The sequence below is a fragment of the Canis lupus genome, chromosome 8 (genome assembly GCF_048164855.1).
Source record: "Canis lupus baileyi chromosome 8, mCanLup2.hap1, whole genome shotgun sequence".
In the NCBI taxonomy this organism is placed as follows: Eukaryota; Metazoa; Chordata; class Mammalia; order Carnivora; family Canidae; genus Canis; species Canis lupus.
This window is the reverse complement of record NC_132845.1, coordinates 38,708,446-38,722,617: the sequence shown is the minus strand read 5'-3', so window position 1 is coordinate 38,722,617 and position 14,172 is coordinate 38,708,446. Positions and strand designations below refer to the sequence as shown.

Genomic DNA, 14,172 nt, shown 5'->3' with positions numbered 1-14,172 from the left:
TCTGCACACCGCCCTTTCCAAACTGGCTCCCGGCCACATGGGGGGCCCAGGGGAGCCAGAAGGCTGTGCGAGTCGGCCCCTCCCTCCACCTCCCGCATCCGGGGCCTGAAGGCGACAGGCCATCCCACAATGAAGGGTAGACGCGGCCCAATCTGTGGGGTCACCAAACCAATCAGGCCACCAGAGGCCAGGGCCAGGCTCACCCCCAAGAGCCATCCCCCACCAGCATGTGGCTGAGCTGCCCACCATCGCCTCATTGGGCCCGTTGACACGGAACAGGGCTCAGCTCAGGGTACAGGGCAGAGGGGCCCGCCAGCCAAGCGCAGGCATTCCGCACAGACGTCCTCATGCGAGACGCAGCCCTGCTCAGGGGGCGAGCAGCGGCCGCGGAGGGATGACCGCATGAGGGGCGACGAGAGCAGCACGGGGCAGAGCGGCGGCAACGACCGCTTTCCTTAAAGAGACGTACGAATACCTGCCCAGGAAATGCTCCTGTGCAGCTTTCCTTGGCAACTGGACTGGTACAGGGAGGAGAAAGAGGCCACTGCAGGGAAACCGCGAGCGGCCAGTCAGCGGAAGGACAGACTACGCACAGTCGAGCGGAGAGGAAAGGCGCACAGAGCCCGAGCCTGGAGGGAGAGAGCGCAGGGCCAGCGGCGGCCGGCGGGCGGGCAGGCGGGCAGGCTGCTCATGGCCCACGAGGGCTCCGGCTCTCCGCGCTGCTGCAGGGGGTGTCGGGGCAGGGGCAGGGGGAATGCGCCCTTCCTCCTCACTGACAGAGGCCGCGGCCGCGGGGAAGGCCGGAGGGTGGCCGGGAAGGAGCGCACCAGCCTAGCCAGGCAAGGGCATGAGCACACGCAGGCAGGCTCAGGCTGTGTGCTCGGCGCATCCAAACCCAGACCCAAGCGCAAGTGCAGCTGCCCTCCTGGGGCCCCAGGTGCGCCCAGGGTAGTGCAGGGCACAGGGCGTGCGGGGCTCGGCCACAAGCACTCTGGATCACTCTGGACGTACCCGCCTGCCCCTCAAGTGGAAGATGGCCTGGCCTTTCCGCAGAAATGGGTCCTGCGCCCCAATGTCAGGCCGTGGCGGGGGCAAGGAAAGCTCAGAGACCCCTCTCCGGGGCGTCCCCACACCTCCACAGGACACGCCGGGTGGGGGCAGCACTCACCCGTGTTAGATCTCGGGGGCGGAGGGGGCTTGGCCGAGCCTGCGGCAGGCACCGACAGCGACTTGTACAGAGCCGTGTCACGACGCTCCTTGAAGCGCTCAGCGGCCATGAGCGCGTTGGACAGCTCCTGCAGAGGCATGTTGTTGATGTCCGACGAGAAGGGGCTGAGCGGGTTCTCCAGGCTCATCAGCCAGCTGGTGTTCCCTGGGGAGGGGCAGGCACCACCCCTTAGGCTGCACACCCGATGCCTCCCCTGGCCCTCCCCTCCCTGCGCCCCATGTGCCACCCTCTAGGGCCCATGCCAGGGGGCAGTAGGGTTCCTGTGCCCAACCAGGGAGTGACAGGGAGGGGGCTAGGCCCTAGGCAAGGCTTGCCCCCAGCACCCAGGTCAGGGCAGCGCCCGTGTAGCAGTGGCCCGCCTCACACGTGAGCACCACTCTGCACCCAAATGAGCTCTGTGCCCAGTCCAGGCTCGACAGAGGCATCTCCAGGCACCAGACGTGGCCACTGGGAAACCTGGACGGGGCACGGCCGAGGGTACTTCTGGGCTGTCCCTCTCCCCATAAGGCCCTGGGGCCCACACTCAGACTCCACTTCTGCACTGAGCGTCCTCCAATCCCGAGCCTCTCACCCTAACCCCCGACCCACCTCCCCTTGCCCCGCCTGGGCCTCCTCATCCTGTCTCCCACCTCCCCCTGCCTGCTCCCCAGCAAGAGCCAGGACCCGAAGCCCCATGCCCACCATCTCCTGACCCTGCCGGCCACGCCATGCCCAAGCAGGTGTTGGGTCCTGGGGCTTGGCTTACTGAAGTCCCTCTTTCAGCCTGAATACCCGTCACAGGCTAAGTTGTGTCCCACGAAATTCACGCGTTAAAGTCCTAACCTCCAGCAGCTCATTAAGGTAAAACAGAGCCACACGGGTGGCCCCTGGCCCCCTGGGCTCTTAGGAGAAGAGGAGACAGGACACCACCCCACACCGACAAACAAGCTCAGAGCAATCAGCCCTGCCGACCCCGTGACCTGGGACTCCCAGGCTCCTTCTGCTAGAGCCTCGGGCACCTGATCTCCCTCACCACTCCCCTCTGGGGACTCAGCTAAGGCACGGAGCACGGGCTCCCTCAGCCCCATCTGCCGCCACTGCCTCCTGGGGATCTAGAGCCCTCGCAGGGAACAGTCCCATGCTCACCGGAGTGGCGGAGGCCCCGGCGTGCTGAGCGCAGGCCCCCCAGTACCTGTAGGCCTCCGGACCAAGATCTCCGCCCAGCCCTGGGTCAGCAGCGGTACGTAGGCTGCCAGGCTCGTCTTCTCCTGTGCTGGGAACCGGGTGCCAGCCGAGGCCCTGTCAGACTTGCTGGCCAGCGCTGCCTGCGTGCCTGGGGAAGTGGGGCCACCCGGCAAGTGGGAGGCTGGAGTGTCCAGGGCGCCAACACGAAGACCGTGGCCCCCTGAGGAGGAGAGCAGGAGTGCTGGTGACCACCGCCTACCCAACACGGAGCCACCAGCACGGAGCCAGCTGCTCCACCCAGGGCCCAGGGCCACAGTCAACTCAGCCGTCCCCGGGCATGGCTCTCTTATGGTGTCAGCACAGGTGGACGCAGGGCAGGAAGAACGGGCCCCAGCAGCCGCCCCCCAGTCAGACGAGGGCTCATTCCAGCTGCAGCAAAGGGAAACCCCAGGGGCGAGCCGAGCTGAGGGCCAGGGCCGTGGAGCATTCACAGGAAACCCTGACCGTGAGAAACAAGCCCTGGGCAAGAAGGGGCCCTCCCGTCCTACAGATGGCTACGCACCCGTGGCCAAGGCTCAGAGACAACGCCCCCGTTATTCAAAAACCAGGACAGGCCTGAACTCCAGCACCTGGTCCCCAGGCTCCCAGGAGTCTTTGCGAGCACCCCCAGGGAACCCGGGAAGAGGCAGGGTGGGGCACAGGCTCACCGGACATGGAGCGGACCCGGTCCCGGGCGCCGCGGCACACCTGCTGCCCAGCCTGCGACTCCAGCTTGGCAGGTGCCTCCTTTGCCTGTCTCACATGCATGCCAGGGTCCGAGCTAAGGACAGAAGGGCCCATGCAGAGCGTGATCACGGTGCCTCACGGGCTCAGGACAGCCATGGTCAAGGCCTGCCGGGCAGGGGGCGCCAGGCACACTCACCTCAACTCGGGGCCACCTTGCTGATCTCCTGAGTCCAAGCCCAGCAGCGACCGGGTCCCCGTCCCCACGCTCGTCGTCACAGTGACAAGCTTGTTCCCAACCAGCCAGGTTTTGGTCCTGCCACCAGCCAGGAGGAACTCTCCCACCGGGGACCTGAAAGTATGGGAGCCTCAGCCAGGCCCAGGCCCAGTATGTGTGTGTGGGGGCCAGGGCGGGCCCACAGGGGCATCGAGGTGTCAAAGGTACAGTGACTGCGGCACGGCAGGCCCACCGCCTGCTGCCACGGCTTCCGAGTGCAGTCACAGCGGCAAAGCCGGGGCCTGGCCTCCCGCCCCGCCCCACGGGCCTGGCTCGCACCTCTTGGGGACTGCTGTGAAGTTGGAGAACACATATCTGGCCATCATGTCCAGACATGTTTCCGTGAGCTCCAGGTGGAGATTTTTCAAGTTGTCATCAGCCTGGGCCATCGAGTTCTCGTCAGCAGACCCCAAGCTGGCGCTTGTGAGGGACGTCTGGATCCTGCTGGAGGGAGGGGCCCCGCGAGGTCAGGGCCCCGAGGAGCGACCCCTCTCCCACCGGGGGCCAGAGCTCCAGGCATGCATGTGCTGGAAGGGCCGCACCCACAAACACCCCACCGGGGTGCACGGCTGGTCGAGCCACGGCCTGGCAAACCCCGCAGACCCTCCTCCCAGAGAGAGGAGGCGCAAGGCCTCACGGGAGAGACCCAGGCCCACTCGTCAGAGCAGAGGCTTAGGAGACAGGGCAGAGAGCGACGTCCCCTCACCGAAGCACAGGAGAGTTAGGGGACGCTTTGAGGCAGAACGGTTTAGTCATGCAGACACACAGAGACCACGACACACAGACAAAGATTGCATTCTGCCCTCAGGGCCACCTCCCGGTGACAGGGAGGGTCTGGGCTTCGTGTGCAGCTCTTCCCCCTCAACTCAGGCCCCCTGGGATCAGCACACACCCACGGACCCGGAGAAGAGGCTCTCGTGGCTCTGGTTCGGATACCAAATTTCACAGCCCCTTTGCCACATTTGGCTTGTGTTAAGGAACTGGCTAAAAAGAGCAGAGAGCCTCGTCCCCCTGCGCCCCCGTCCCTCCCGGCCAAACCCCACTTGGCAGAGGCCAGCCCGAGGCAGGGGCCTGAGCCAGGCAGCAGTGAGGAGGTGGGTCTCTGAGCTTCGGACTCCGAGGCCTGAGGGGGCTTCCTGGGGAGGAGACAGCCCCCCACCCTCAGCTCAGTGCAGCCTAGCCTGGTCGGCGCGAAGCAGTGACCCCCAAGAGCCCGTACCTGCACTCAGACGCAGCGGGGAGAGGTGACCCAGGCCGCGCCCCCGCCCCCCAGGCCAGCCCCCACTCCCACTGCCCTACAGAGCCTCCCGTTCCCCTTCAGCCACAAAAGAAAGCAGCCCTTACTGCTAAAAGAAAGCTCAAGAATATGGTGTCACTTGAGACGATATGAGAGCCAAACCCTAGAATGCGTGCCCCCCCCAACCTGCGTGGGCGCCGCTTTGATACACGAAGGCCCCTTACCTCCGGGGACAGGCCTGCAGGCAGCTGCCACCGGACGCCTGGCTTTCTCAGAGCTACCGCCCTGCTTCGGGCTCCCGGGCCAGCTTCTGAGGATGCCATGCAGCCAGCCCGGGCTCGAATGAGGCTTGGGGACAGAATGCAACCTTTCCACCCCTCACCTCCAGGCTCCCCTGGACCGAGGGCTGCCGCTCGGGCTCTCCTGCAGCTCCGGCCAGGGAGGGCGTGGGCAGGCGACGAGGTCATGCAAGCAGCCCCATGCACCGCCACCCGGGTGCTCCCGCCTGGCAGCGCCACCTCTCGGGCCAAGCTCCAGGGCCTGGCCCCCCGCCCGACAGAGCCCACTACCTGCGGACCACATGTTCAGACACACTGATGCTGCGGCATCGGAAGGCCTCGGCGGCAGAGCTCTCTTTGAATTCTTTCACGGGTGGAGAGTTATTCAAGCCTTGTTTGGGGGGTCTGGCTATCCTCAAACTACCAGGTGAGGAAGGAAGGCCCAAGCCCCAGAGAGCCCAGCTCCCGGGAGGGAGAACAAGCCATTGGAGGGATGAGGAGGAAAGGTCACAGGCCACAGGGTCAGGATGGAGAGCCCGCGGGTGAGATGAACAAAAAATCATGCCAGAGGCCAGTTAGCAGGGGGAAGAAACAGAAAACAAAAATGCATGAAAATACATCTTATAAACATGACAGAAAAAAGTAAGGCTTCACGCATGGTACCAAAACAAAAAACATCAGTGCAAATTAAACGTGGATGGAACGCACCACACGGCAGATTCCAGCTGTGCTGACCAGGCGTCCCACCTGCCCCACGGGCGGCCAGCACCACCCCGCGCAGGGGCCAGCACGCCCTGAGGCCCCAAAGGTCGCCATTCAAAAGGCCGGTTCTTAGCCCCAGGCCCCTGGCGCCCAGCTACTGGGGGTTTGAGAAGCCAGCTTTCGACTTTAGGTCACACTGACCTGGTCATTCTGGAAAATGCCGTATCCCCACCAAGGGAAAACTGAAAAGCTTGGGCAGGAAGATGGGGACAGAAAGAGGAGCTGCCGTTCGTATGAGATGCACACAAGACACGAGGCCCAGCACAGCTCAGATCTGGTACCAGCAGCCACGGTGGTCCAGAGGAGCGAGCCCCCGGATCAGCAATGGCTGGAGAGCAAGCTCAGGAGGGGTGGCGCCAGCCCGAGGCTGGGCTGACCGCAAGGCCCCGAGCTCGTCCCCATCCAGGCCAGGGATTCAGCCTCTCAGGAGCCACGGCTGCCCTGATGCAACCCTCGGCTCATTCAGTGGAGTCAGACCCAGGCCTCGGTGCCCTACACCTAGCACCCCGATTCCCTCCTCAGCGAGTCTGCACTCGGGATGCAGGCAGGCCCGGCCACAGCCCAGCCCCGGGCCTGGCTGGGCAGGGAACAGCTGCTCCTCCAGCTAAACGTGGGCGTGAAGGGCCCGACCAGGCCCTGCCCGGCCTCTACACCAAGACCCCCGGTGCCCAGCACGGTCCGCATGGGGGAGAGCCCGAGCCTCATCCCATCACTGCTGGCTGGCCTCGGGGCAGCTGCTCAGCCCAGGCCCTCTACGCACCATGCCAGCGACAGGCCAGGCTTGCAGCCCAGCCCCAGCCCAACCCAACACTGGGCACGCCCCCTGCAGGCCCGCACCTCTTGGGCCTCTCGTTGAGACTGGTGCTTCGTGCTCTGAAACTGTCCTTCTCGGGGGTGTCATCAAAAGACAGGAGGACGTTGGAGCGCAGGCCCTGGCAGGGTGGAGCAGACCTGAGCCACGGGCCGGGGGGCCCACCCCCACGCCTGCAGCGGATGGTGTCTCAGTAAGCACCGCACCCAGTAACGCCCATCCCGCTCTCCCTTGACCGTCACCCCACTCTGGCCATGGAAGCCAGTGGCAAAGTGGGTCCCACCCTAATAAGGGGTTTGGTGTCTGCTGGCCTACCTTAGTGATATAAGGAACAAAATCCTTCCGGAAGGGCAGGCGGCATCTAATGAACCACATGGCTATGACATGATGGGCCAGGCACACGATGTACTGATTGAACCTGTAGGAAGGAAGGGAAGTGATGCAGCCCCGACCGGGGTCCCGAGACCACCGTGCCTGGAGCCACGCATAGAAGAGAGGCCCATTCTGGGTCAAGGACCAGCACGGCGGCCCCACTTCTGCACGCAGAGGCCTTGGGCGTGCCCAGCTCGCAGGCAGCAGGGCTGGGCAGCACTTACTTGGAGGGATTGGTGTAGGGCAGGGAGATGGCAAACACACTCGCGTACTGCTCTGCTGCGAAGTTCCTGTACAGGTGGGGCAACCTGGCCAGCGCTGCAACACCAGAACACAGCGGTGAGGGGACCTGGGCTACTTCTGAAAGGACCTCAAACAGGACCTTTCCTTGACCCTGGGCGCTCTATTCCAAAGGCTAGGAACCTATGTCCCCAGGCCAAATCCAGCTGGCGGCCTCCCCCTGGGTCACCTGTGAGCTAAAGATGCCTTTCACATCTTTAAAAAGCTATAATAAACAAGAATATGCAGCAGAAGCCATATGTGGCCCTCTGCAGAAGTTCTGGTGGCCCTGCTCCGCTCCTGTCGCCCGCCCTGCTGAGGGCCAGACACGCAAGAGCATGCACTGAGTGGGCGAGGCACCCTGAACCCTTGGAAGTCCCTCCAGGGTGTGGTGTGTGCGGAGGGGAACGGAGAGGAAGCTGTGAGAACCAGGCCAAGGGCAGGAGCCAAGGAACAGGAAGGCTTCTGTGCTGTTTAAAATGACCCTCAGGGGACGGCTGGGTGGCTCAGTGGTTGAGTGTCTGCCTTCAGCCCAGGTTGTGATCCTGGGGTCCCGGGATCAAGTCCCACATCGGTCTCCCCACAGGGAGCCTGCTTCTCCCTCTGCCTGTGTCTCTGCCTCTCTGTCTCTCGTGAATAAATAAATACAATCTTTAAAAAATAATAATAAAATAACAATATTGACCCTCAGGATAAGAAATGAGCCAGAAAGGAAAGCATTCAAGGCCCTGTGGCAACAGAGAGCACATCCTGGGTACCCCGTGGAGATGCTGCACCAAGCTGTACCCGGAGGGGTCACATGAGGTCAGGGTTCGCACAATGACCGTGGGCAGGGTGCAGCCCCAGCCCCAGGGGCCCACTCCACACTCACACAAGCGTGTGTGCACACAAACGCACAAAGACGAGCAGAGAGACGCTTACTTGACAGGAACTCGAGGAGTGGAATGGCCATACTGGCCGTGGCCGAGATGTGTGTGAGCTTCACGACCAGGACGGGAAGCGCCTTGATGATGATGTCAGGCATCTCCACGCTGCAGATGGCCAGGGCCACCACACACTGGCTGGCGCAGCGGTAGATCAGGCCTTGCTCCAGGCAGTACACCATCTCCCGCTGTGGGACGGCACAGGTGCCTCAGGCCGGCCTCCCCACCCCCACCCCGCCCGCAGACAGGCTCGGGTCTAGTAAGCCAGAGCCTTGTCTCCCCGCGCCCACTCTAGCGTGTTTTACAGAGGGGAGACCGAGCCTTAGGAAAGTTCGACATCTTGCTCCAGGGCCTTGAACCCCTAACCAGCACAGCACCAGGAGCCGACCCCTCCTGAGGTGATGACACAGTGGGGCAGCTCTGGCCAGGTGCCTCCTGACACTTCCAACCAGCAGGGCCAGCAGGACCCCAGAGCCAGGACACACTGGGCCCATGACCCCTCTGCTTATGGGATTCCTTCCCCAAGCCGGCTGGCCTTATTATGGGGTGGTCCTGCTTGGCACAGCAGGCCACTGGGCCCGCACTCCTGGGGGCAGCTTCCTGAATGAAGACAGCAAACTTTACCCAGCGGGAGACGGGGAGCAGCTCAGGCCACGGCCTCAGGGCCCACGGATGATTTCAGTTTCCTGTACTCACCCCAGCCCTCAGAAACACCTGGGCTTCCAGGGCTCTCAGGGGAACTACAGCCAAACAGGGCAGAAGGGGGCAGCAGGCCCAGCAGCACAGGAGCCGCTGCAGCCGGGGAGGAGGCGGGATGCCCAGAGTGCACTCCCGATGCTGCTACCATCTGCGCAGCCCCCCTGCCGGCTGTGACCTAAGCGGACCAGCCCATCTAAGACCGCAGTTCCCTCACCCACTCAGGTGGACTGACCAAGAGGCATCGGGACTTGAACCGCCGCAGCAGACATGCCCAGCGGCGCAGTCAAGGAGCTGCCGTGTGCCCGCTGATGGCAGAAGTGCGGGCAGGTGGAAGTCAGGCACCCTAGGCCCTGCTGCCGGTCTCTTAGAAGAGGCCCAGCTCTGCCGAGACGCTTAGCACTTGTCCTGAAGGTAAGCAATGCTCCAGAAAGAAAAAATGCCGCTGCGTGTGGAGGGGCAGCACAAGGCCCGCACCCCCCAGAATGCAACTCAGGAGCGCCAGCAGACACCGAGGTCTGCAGTTCCAGGCTGGGCCAGCCAGCAGGGGTCCAGCAGCCACACGGGGAAGCAAAGCCAGCTCCCCTGGTCCTGGCCCAGCAGCCCCCAGGTGACAAGGCCTAGCCCATCTAGCGGAAGCCAACGTCCCGTGGCCCAGACTTCAAACGCCAGCGCTCCCAGGCCGGCCTATCCCTCTCCCGCCTGGTACCTGTCTGGTTTTGTCCAGGTAGTTATGGTAAGAGATGAGCGCCGTCAGCACAGGGACCACAGCCAGGTGCAGGTCGGTTCTGGAGAACCCTTCCGGGGTGCCTCGGAGCCGCTCCAGAGTTCTGGGACCTGAGAGCTGAAGACGGCAGCTCAGAAGGGAGCATGCCCGACAGCGAGGCGGGGCCCACCGCCAAGCGGCCGAGGGCAAGGGGGAAGCAGGGCTCAGGAGCCGGGGGGGCCTTCCTACTCCCTTCTCTGGCCCAGAGTCTGCCTTTTCAGGCACGCTGGAGGGTACCCACCCTGACAGGCACAGGAGACCCCAGCGAGGAAGGGAGGGGGAGGATTCAGAGTACCATCCTCGGGTGGTGAGTTCAAGCCCTTGGCTGCAGCCTCTGACTCCTGTTCCCACACGGGAAAGGAAGGGCAGGGGCCCCAAAGGCACCATGGGCCTGGCAGGCGAGGAAGGAAGGCCCCGCCGCATGAGGCGGCCTCACCATGGAGCAGAGGGCGGAGGACAGCTGGTCCACGCTGCAGGGCGAGGTGAAGATGAGCACCTTATAACGCAGGGACTCTGGCAGCTTGCTAAGCACGAGCTTCAGTACCTTCCAGTCCACCTCCTGCAAGCAGAGGGGCTGGTCGGGGGGCTGGGTGCACCCAGGGGTGGGACGGCGTGCTCTTGGGCCTGCAGCCTGGTTTGCAGCTGGGCAGCTAGTGGCCTCTGGGCCCGCTCTGTCCCTGCAACCTCCGGAGCTCATGCTCCTCTGGGGAAGTTCAGTCCTGGGCCCTCCAGACACCAAGTGAGCCGGGGTGGGGGGCCCAACCCACACAGCCAGTGTCCCCCCCACTCCCCCAAGCGGGCCATGGGACTGCAAGAGAGGAGCCTGCATCCCAGCTCAAAGGGAAAACAGCACGTGCTCCTGAGTGACCCAGAACCCAGACGTCCACTGCAGGACCTAAGGCCACCCAGGGCCACAGCAACGAGGAGGACGTGGTGGTGGCCCCCCCAGCCCCGGAACTTCCCTGCTAGCTCCTCCCCACCTCATCAGGGAGGCCACCGCCTGGGTGACACCAAGGCCGTGAGTCTTCCAAGCCTCTCCCCAAATCCCGCCTGTGACCCAGAGGCCTCGAAAATCTCATGGGACATGCCCCACGGCCCCTTTCAGTGCCCCCGGGAAGCCGCTTCCCTGCCTGCAGCCTGGAGGCCTGACCTAGGCCAGCGCACGCTGTCCGGCCCCGCAGTGCCACACACTGACTACGTTGCCTCTCCCCTCAGACCGTGTGCGGAGGCCTCCACCCCCACACCTCCGCTGCCGGGACCACACCGACCCTACCTGCGGGCTCGGCCTGTTCCTGCCCCCTAGAGCCTCTCCTGCCTTTCAGGGCCTCACCCGGCCCTCCAGGTGCCCCCAACCACAGCTGACCACACCCCTGCTCTCCCACGGCGAGTCTCTGCTCCCGAGGCACACCCTCCCATGACTCCAGGTGTCTCACGTGACCACCTCATCCCAAAGCCGCCTCCCAAAGGCAGGAGTGTCTCCTCCGCTCCAGGCTCAGCTCTGCAGAACGGGGTAACCCCAGGGCAGACGCCGTGAAGGCCAGCAGCGGACCCTGCCACCTGCTGCGGAGGGACCCAGCAGCTCACCAGCTTCAGGCACTGCAGCAGGACACGGAAGAGCAGGGAGTAGGGCAGGGAGCCAAGCCGCACGGCGGGGCCTGCGGGCGCAGGACCAGGAGGCCCCGTGGGAGGTGACAGGGGGCCACTGGCCTTCTTCTCTGAGCCTCTCTCTGGCTCCCTATGGAAGTGAGTGAGACGGGCACTGAGGCCAAGGCTGCGGGCGCCCTGCCCACCCCACACTGTCATGGGGACCCTGCGGGACGCCCCTCGGCTCCACGGCCCAGGGCTGGGGGGCACGGCTGACACGCACATGGCATCGCAGACGCAGTAAGGGCTGAACCTCACGGCCCCGTCCTTGCTGGGCAGGCCGAGGCGGTGCAGCGAGTCGGCCCTCAGCAGCAGTAGAAAGTCAAAAGCCTGCGGACAGAAAGAGATCCAGCAAAGCCAGGATGATGCCAGCCCATCCACTCACACTCATGCATCCCTGGGAAAGGCCCTGCCCACTGACAGCAGACACGTGCCACACCACCGTGTCTGCAGCGTAGGGGGAACCACACGGGCGTTCATGGTGCCTGGGGAGGTGCGCAGTTCCCGCTGTGGCTGGGCCACAGTGTGGCCTCATGCCAGGGCAGCTGGGCCTGTGGCCAGGACATGGGGAGGGCACACCCCACACCCTGGCTGGGCAGCACCACCCGGCCCCAAGGCCAGAATACAGGACTGCTCAGGCCCCATCGCTTCCTCCAGTGAACGATAGGTCACATAACCGGGCTGCCCAGGTGACGGGGGCTGCTTCACAACACACAGGCTCTAGAAGGGACCAGGTCCCCCGTCCCAGTGACCTCCACTCAGCCTGGCGCCAACACCCACAACGGCAGCCCCAGGGGAGACAGGGCTGTGCGCCACCTGAAAGCGGTGTCGTCCTGCCTCCGCCCCGGCCCCCGGCCGCCTCGTGGCTCAGACCGGCAGGTTCAGACGCACACAGACTGCAGAGGGAGGGATGGTCTGGACAACTGGCCACCTCCCCGGCATGAGGTCACTGTGGTCACCACCAGGACCCCAGGAAGCTGCCCACAGCCTGAAGTGCAGCCGGAAGGACTACAGCCGCTGACAGTCCCCCGGCCCCGTCATACCTGCAGCCGGATGCTACTGGCAATGGGCAGGGTATAGCTATGCTTGTAGTGGAGCTGGATGTGGCTGACGAGTGTCTCGTACACGCGCATCGCATGGCTGGCAGGCAAGGCGTACAGCTTGGTCTACAGAGAGAGCATGCCGGTCACTTGGAGGGCAGAAGGCTGAAAGGCAGCCAGGGAGCCCAGGACAGGGACCAGCAGCCCCGCAGTGACTGGGCTCTCTGGAGTGGCTGCTGCTCTCTAGAACGCACTAAGCCTTCAAGCCACTAAGTCCGCCCCAGGGACTTCATCCCACGGATACTTCCAAGTGCACACTCTCGGTTATGGCAAAAAAAAAAAATCAGGAACACGTTCGTGTCCGTTACAGAGAATCTGCTGATACATCAGGAAAACCTGTCTAACGGTGCACGACTTAGCAGGACGTGCCACGTGACCCATGAGCTGAAAGCACATTCTCCCTGCCACTGGCAGAGCAGGACAGACCAGGGACAGGTGAGGCCCCGGGGTGCTGGGCAGGGGGCTTGTCAGCGTGCCATCCACCCAGTTGCTGGGCTGCCGTCCCTGCTGCGAGCTCCTCCCTACCCCACCTTCCCGACAGGTGAGCCCAGGAGATGCCAGGTGAGACCCTGGGGGGTGGGGGGTGGGGCTGTGGGGTGGGATGGGCCAGCCAGGAGCAGAAGTAGGGAGTCCAACCACAACCAGAGGGACCCCTCTATGGTCTGTGGTACTCCTGAGGCGAGCAGCAGGGCCTTAAAATCCAAGTCACTGCTATTCTTAAAGAAATATTAACCAAAAAAAAAAAAAAAAAAAAATTGGAGGGAAAGGAGTTGGACACAAGGCTCGGGCCGATTCGGCAAGGGCAGCAGGGCACCTGGCAGGAAGGACGGATGGATTCCAGCTCTGAGCTGCGTCCACGCTGCCTGCGTGTTTCAAGCGGGTACACAGATTATTTTTTAATTATGTAAAATGAGCAATGAAACCGCCTGGCCTGGGACTTTGCCTCAGCAAACAGCTTGGTTCTGGGGTTCCCGCTCCTGAGGCACTGGAATCCACGTGAGGGCGACAGACCACCCTCCTGCTTCCCTGCGGCAGGGGTCTAGTGACGGGAGCCATGGGGGGCTGGCCAGCTTTCCACAAACATTTCAAACTTCCACACCAGGAAATAACCATCACTTGCAAGTGCTACGAGAAACTATGTATCCTCAGACGTTTTACAGACAGAAATGTTTGAGGCAAAGGATTCAAACCCTAAGTGATAGGGACCCCTGGGGGGCTCAATGGTTGAGCATCTGTCTTCGGCCCAGCGCATGATCCCGAGGTCCTGGGATCGAGTCCCACATCGGGCTCCCTGCATGGAGCCTGCTTCTCCCTCTGTGTCTCTGCCTCTCTCTGTGCATCTCTCGTGAACAAATAAATAAAATCTTTAAAAAGTAAAAATGCTAAGTGATACTGACACTGGCAAGTGAGGGTGAGTGGCACTGTGACACTTTGAAATCAGTGAGAGGCAGGGCGGCCAGCAGCAGGGCCCAGGTGGAGGCTGGCTGGGGGTGTGACGGGAGGTGGCCACAGCCCCAGTGACCCTCAAGGGCCCATGGGTGCCCAGGAAGCCAGCCGTGCAGCAGGAGAGTGAGCACGGTGCCACAGCAACCTGGCACGGAGAGCACACACCAACCCTCTGACCACAGTCTCACCCACGATACACCAGGTACTCTCTCTGCTCAACGAGAAAACAGATGACCTCCGTAAAACATGAGCAGCGGATCTGAACACACTTCCCCAAAGAAGATCTACAAACAGCCAGCAGGCACCTCACCAGGTACTCGTCACACTCATCAGACCACAGTGAGCACCGTTTTATGCACAATGGGAGGCGTGCTGGTGAGGACATGGCGCACACGCAGCACACACTGCTCCTGGGGACGGAGTGGCCCCGCAGAGACCGCCTGGCCATTTCTCGAATCAGTAAGCA

At 63.2% G+C, this 14,172-nt stretch overlaps 1 protein-coding gene across 11 annotated transcripts in view; it reads right to left on the bottom strand.

Moving 5' to 3' along the window:
• TSC2 (TSC complex subunit 2) overlaps positions 1-14,172 on the bottom strand; it is a 33,149-nt gene that overhangs the window by 5,429 nt on the left and 13,548 nt on the right. For 4 of the 11 annotated variants that reach the window (XR_012035390.1, XM_072835323.1, XM_072835331.1 and 1 more), the window contains 16 exons: positions 12,204-12,326; positions 11,384-11,490; positions 11,101-11,251; positions 9,953-10,075; positions 9,460-9,594; positions 8,053-8,242; positions 7,077-7,170; positions 6,796-6,898; positions 6,507-6,601; positions 5,199-5,327; positions 3,672-3,836; positions 3,315-3,467; positions 3,100-3,212; positions 2,400-2,612; positions 1,169-1,372; positions 476-544 (listed from right to left, as the gene is read on the bottom strand). Coding sequence is in view for 10 of the 11 variants with exons in the window: in XM_072835323.1 (XP_072691424.1) it covers positions 476-544; positions 1,169-1,372; positions 2,400-2,612; positions 3,100-3,212; positions 3,315-3,467; positions 3,672-3,836; positions 5,199-5,327; positions 6,507-6,601; positions 6,796-6,898; positions 7,077-7,170; positions 8,053-8,242; positions 9,460-9,594; positions 9,953-10,075; positions 11,101-11,251; positions 11,384-11,490; positions 12,204-12,326 (2,167 nt within the window). In the remaining variant the exon portion in view is untranslated. The remainder of the gene's footprint in view (positions 1-475; positions 545-1,168; positions 1,373-2,399; positions 2,613-3,099; positions 3,213-3,314; positions 3,468-3,671; positions 3,837-5,198; positions 5,328-6,506; positions 6,602-6,795; positions 6,899-7,076; positions 7,171-8,052; positions 8,243-9,459; positions 9,595-9,952; positions 10,076-11,100; positions 11,252-11,383; positions 11,491-12,203; positions 12,327-14,172) is intronic. The other 7 variants (XM_072835324.1, XM_072835325.1, XM_072835327.1 and 4 more) reach the window with 7 other exon arrangements.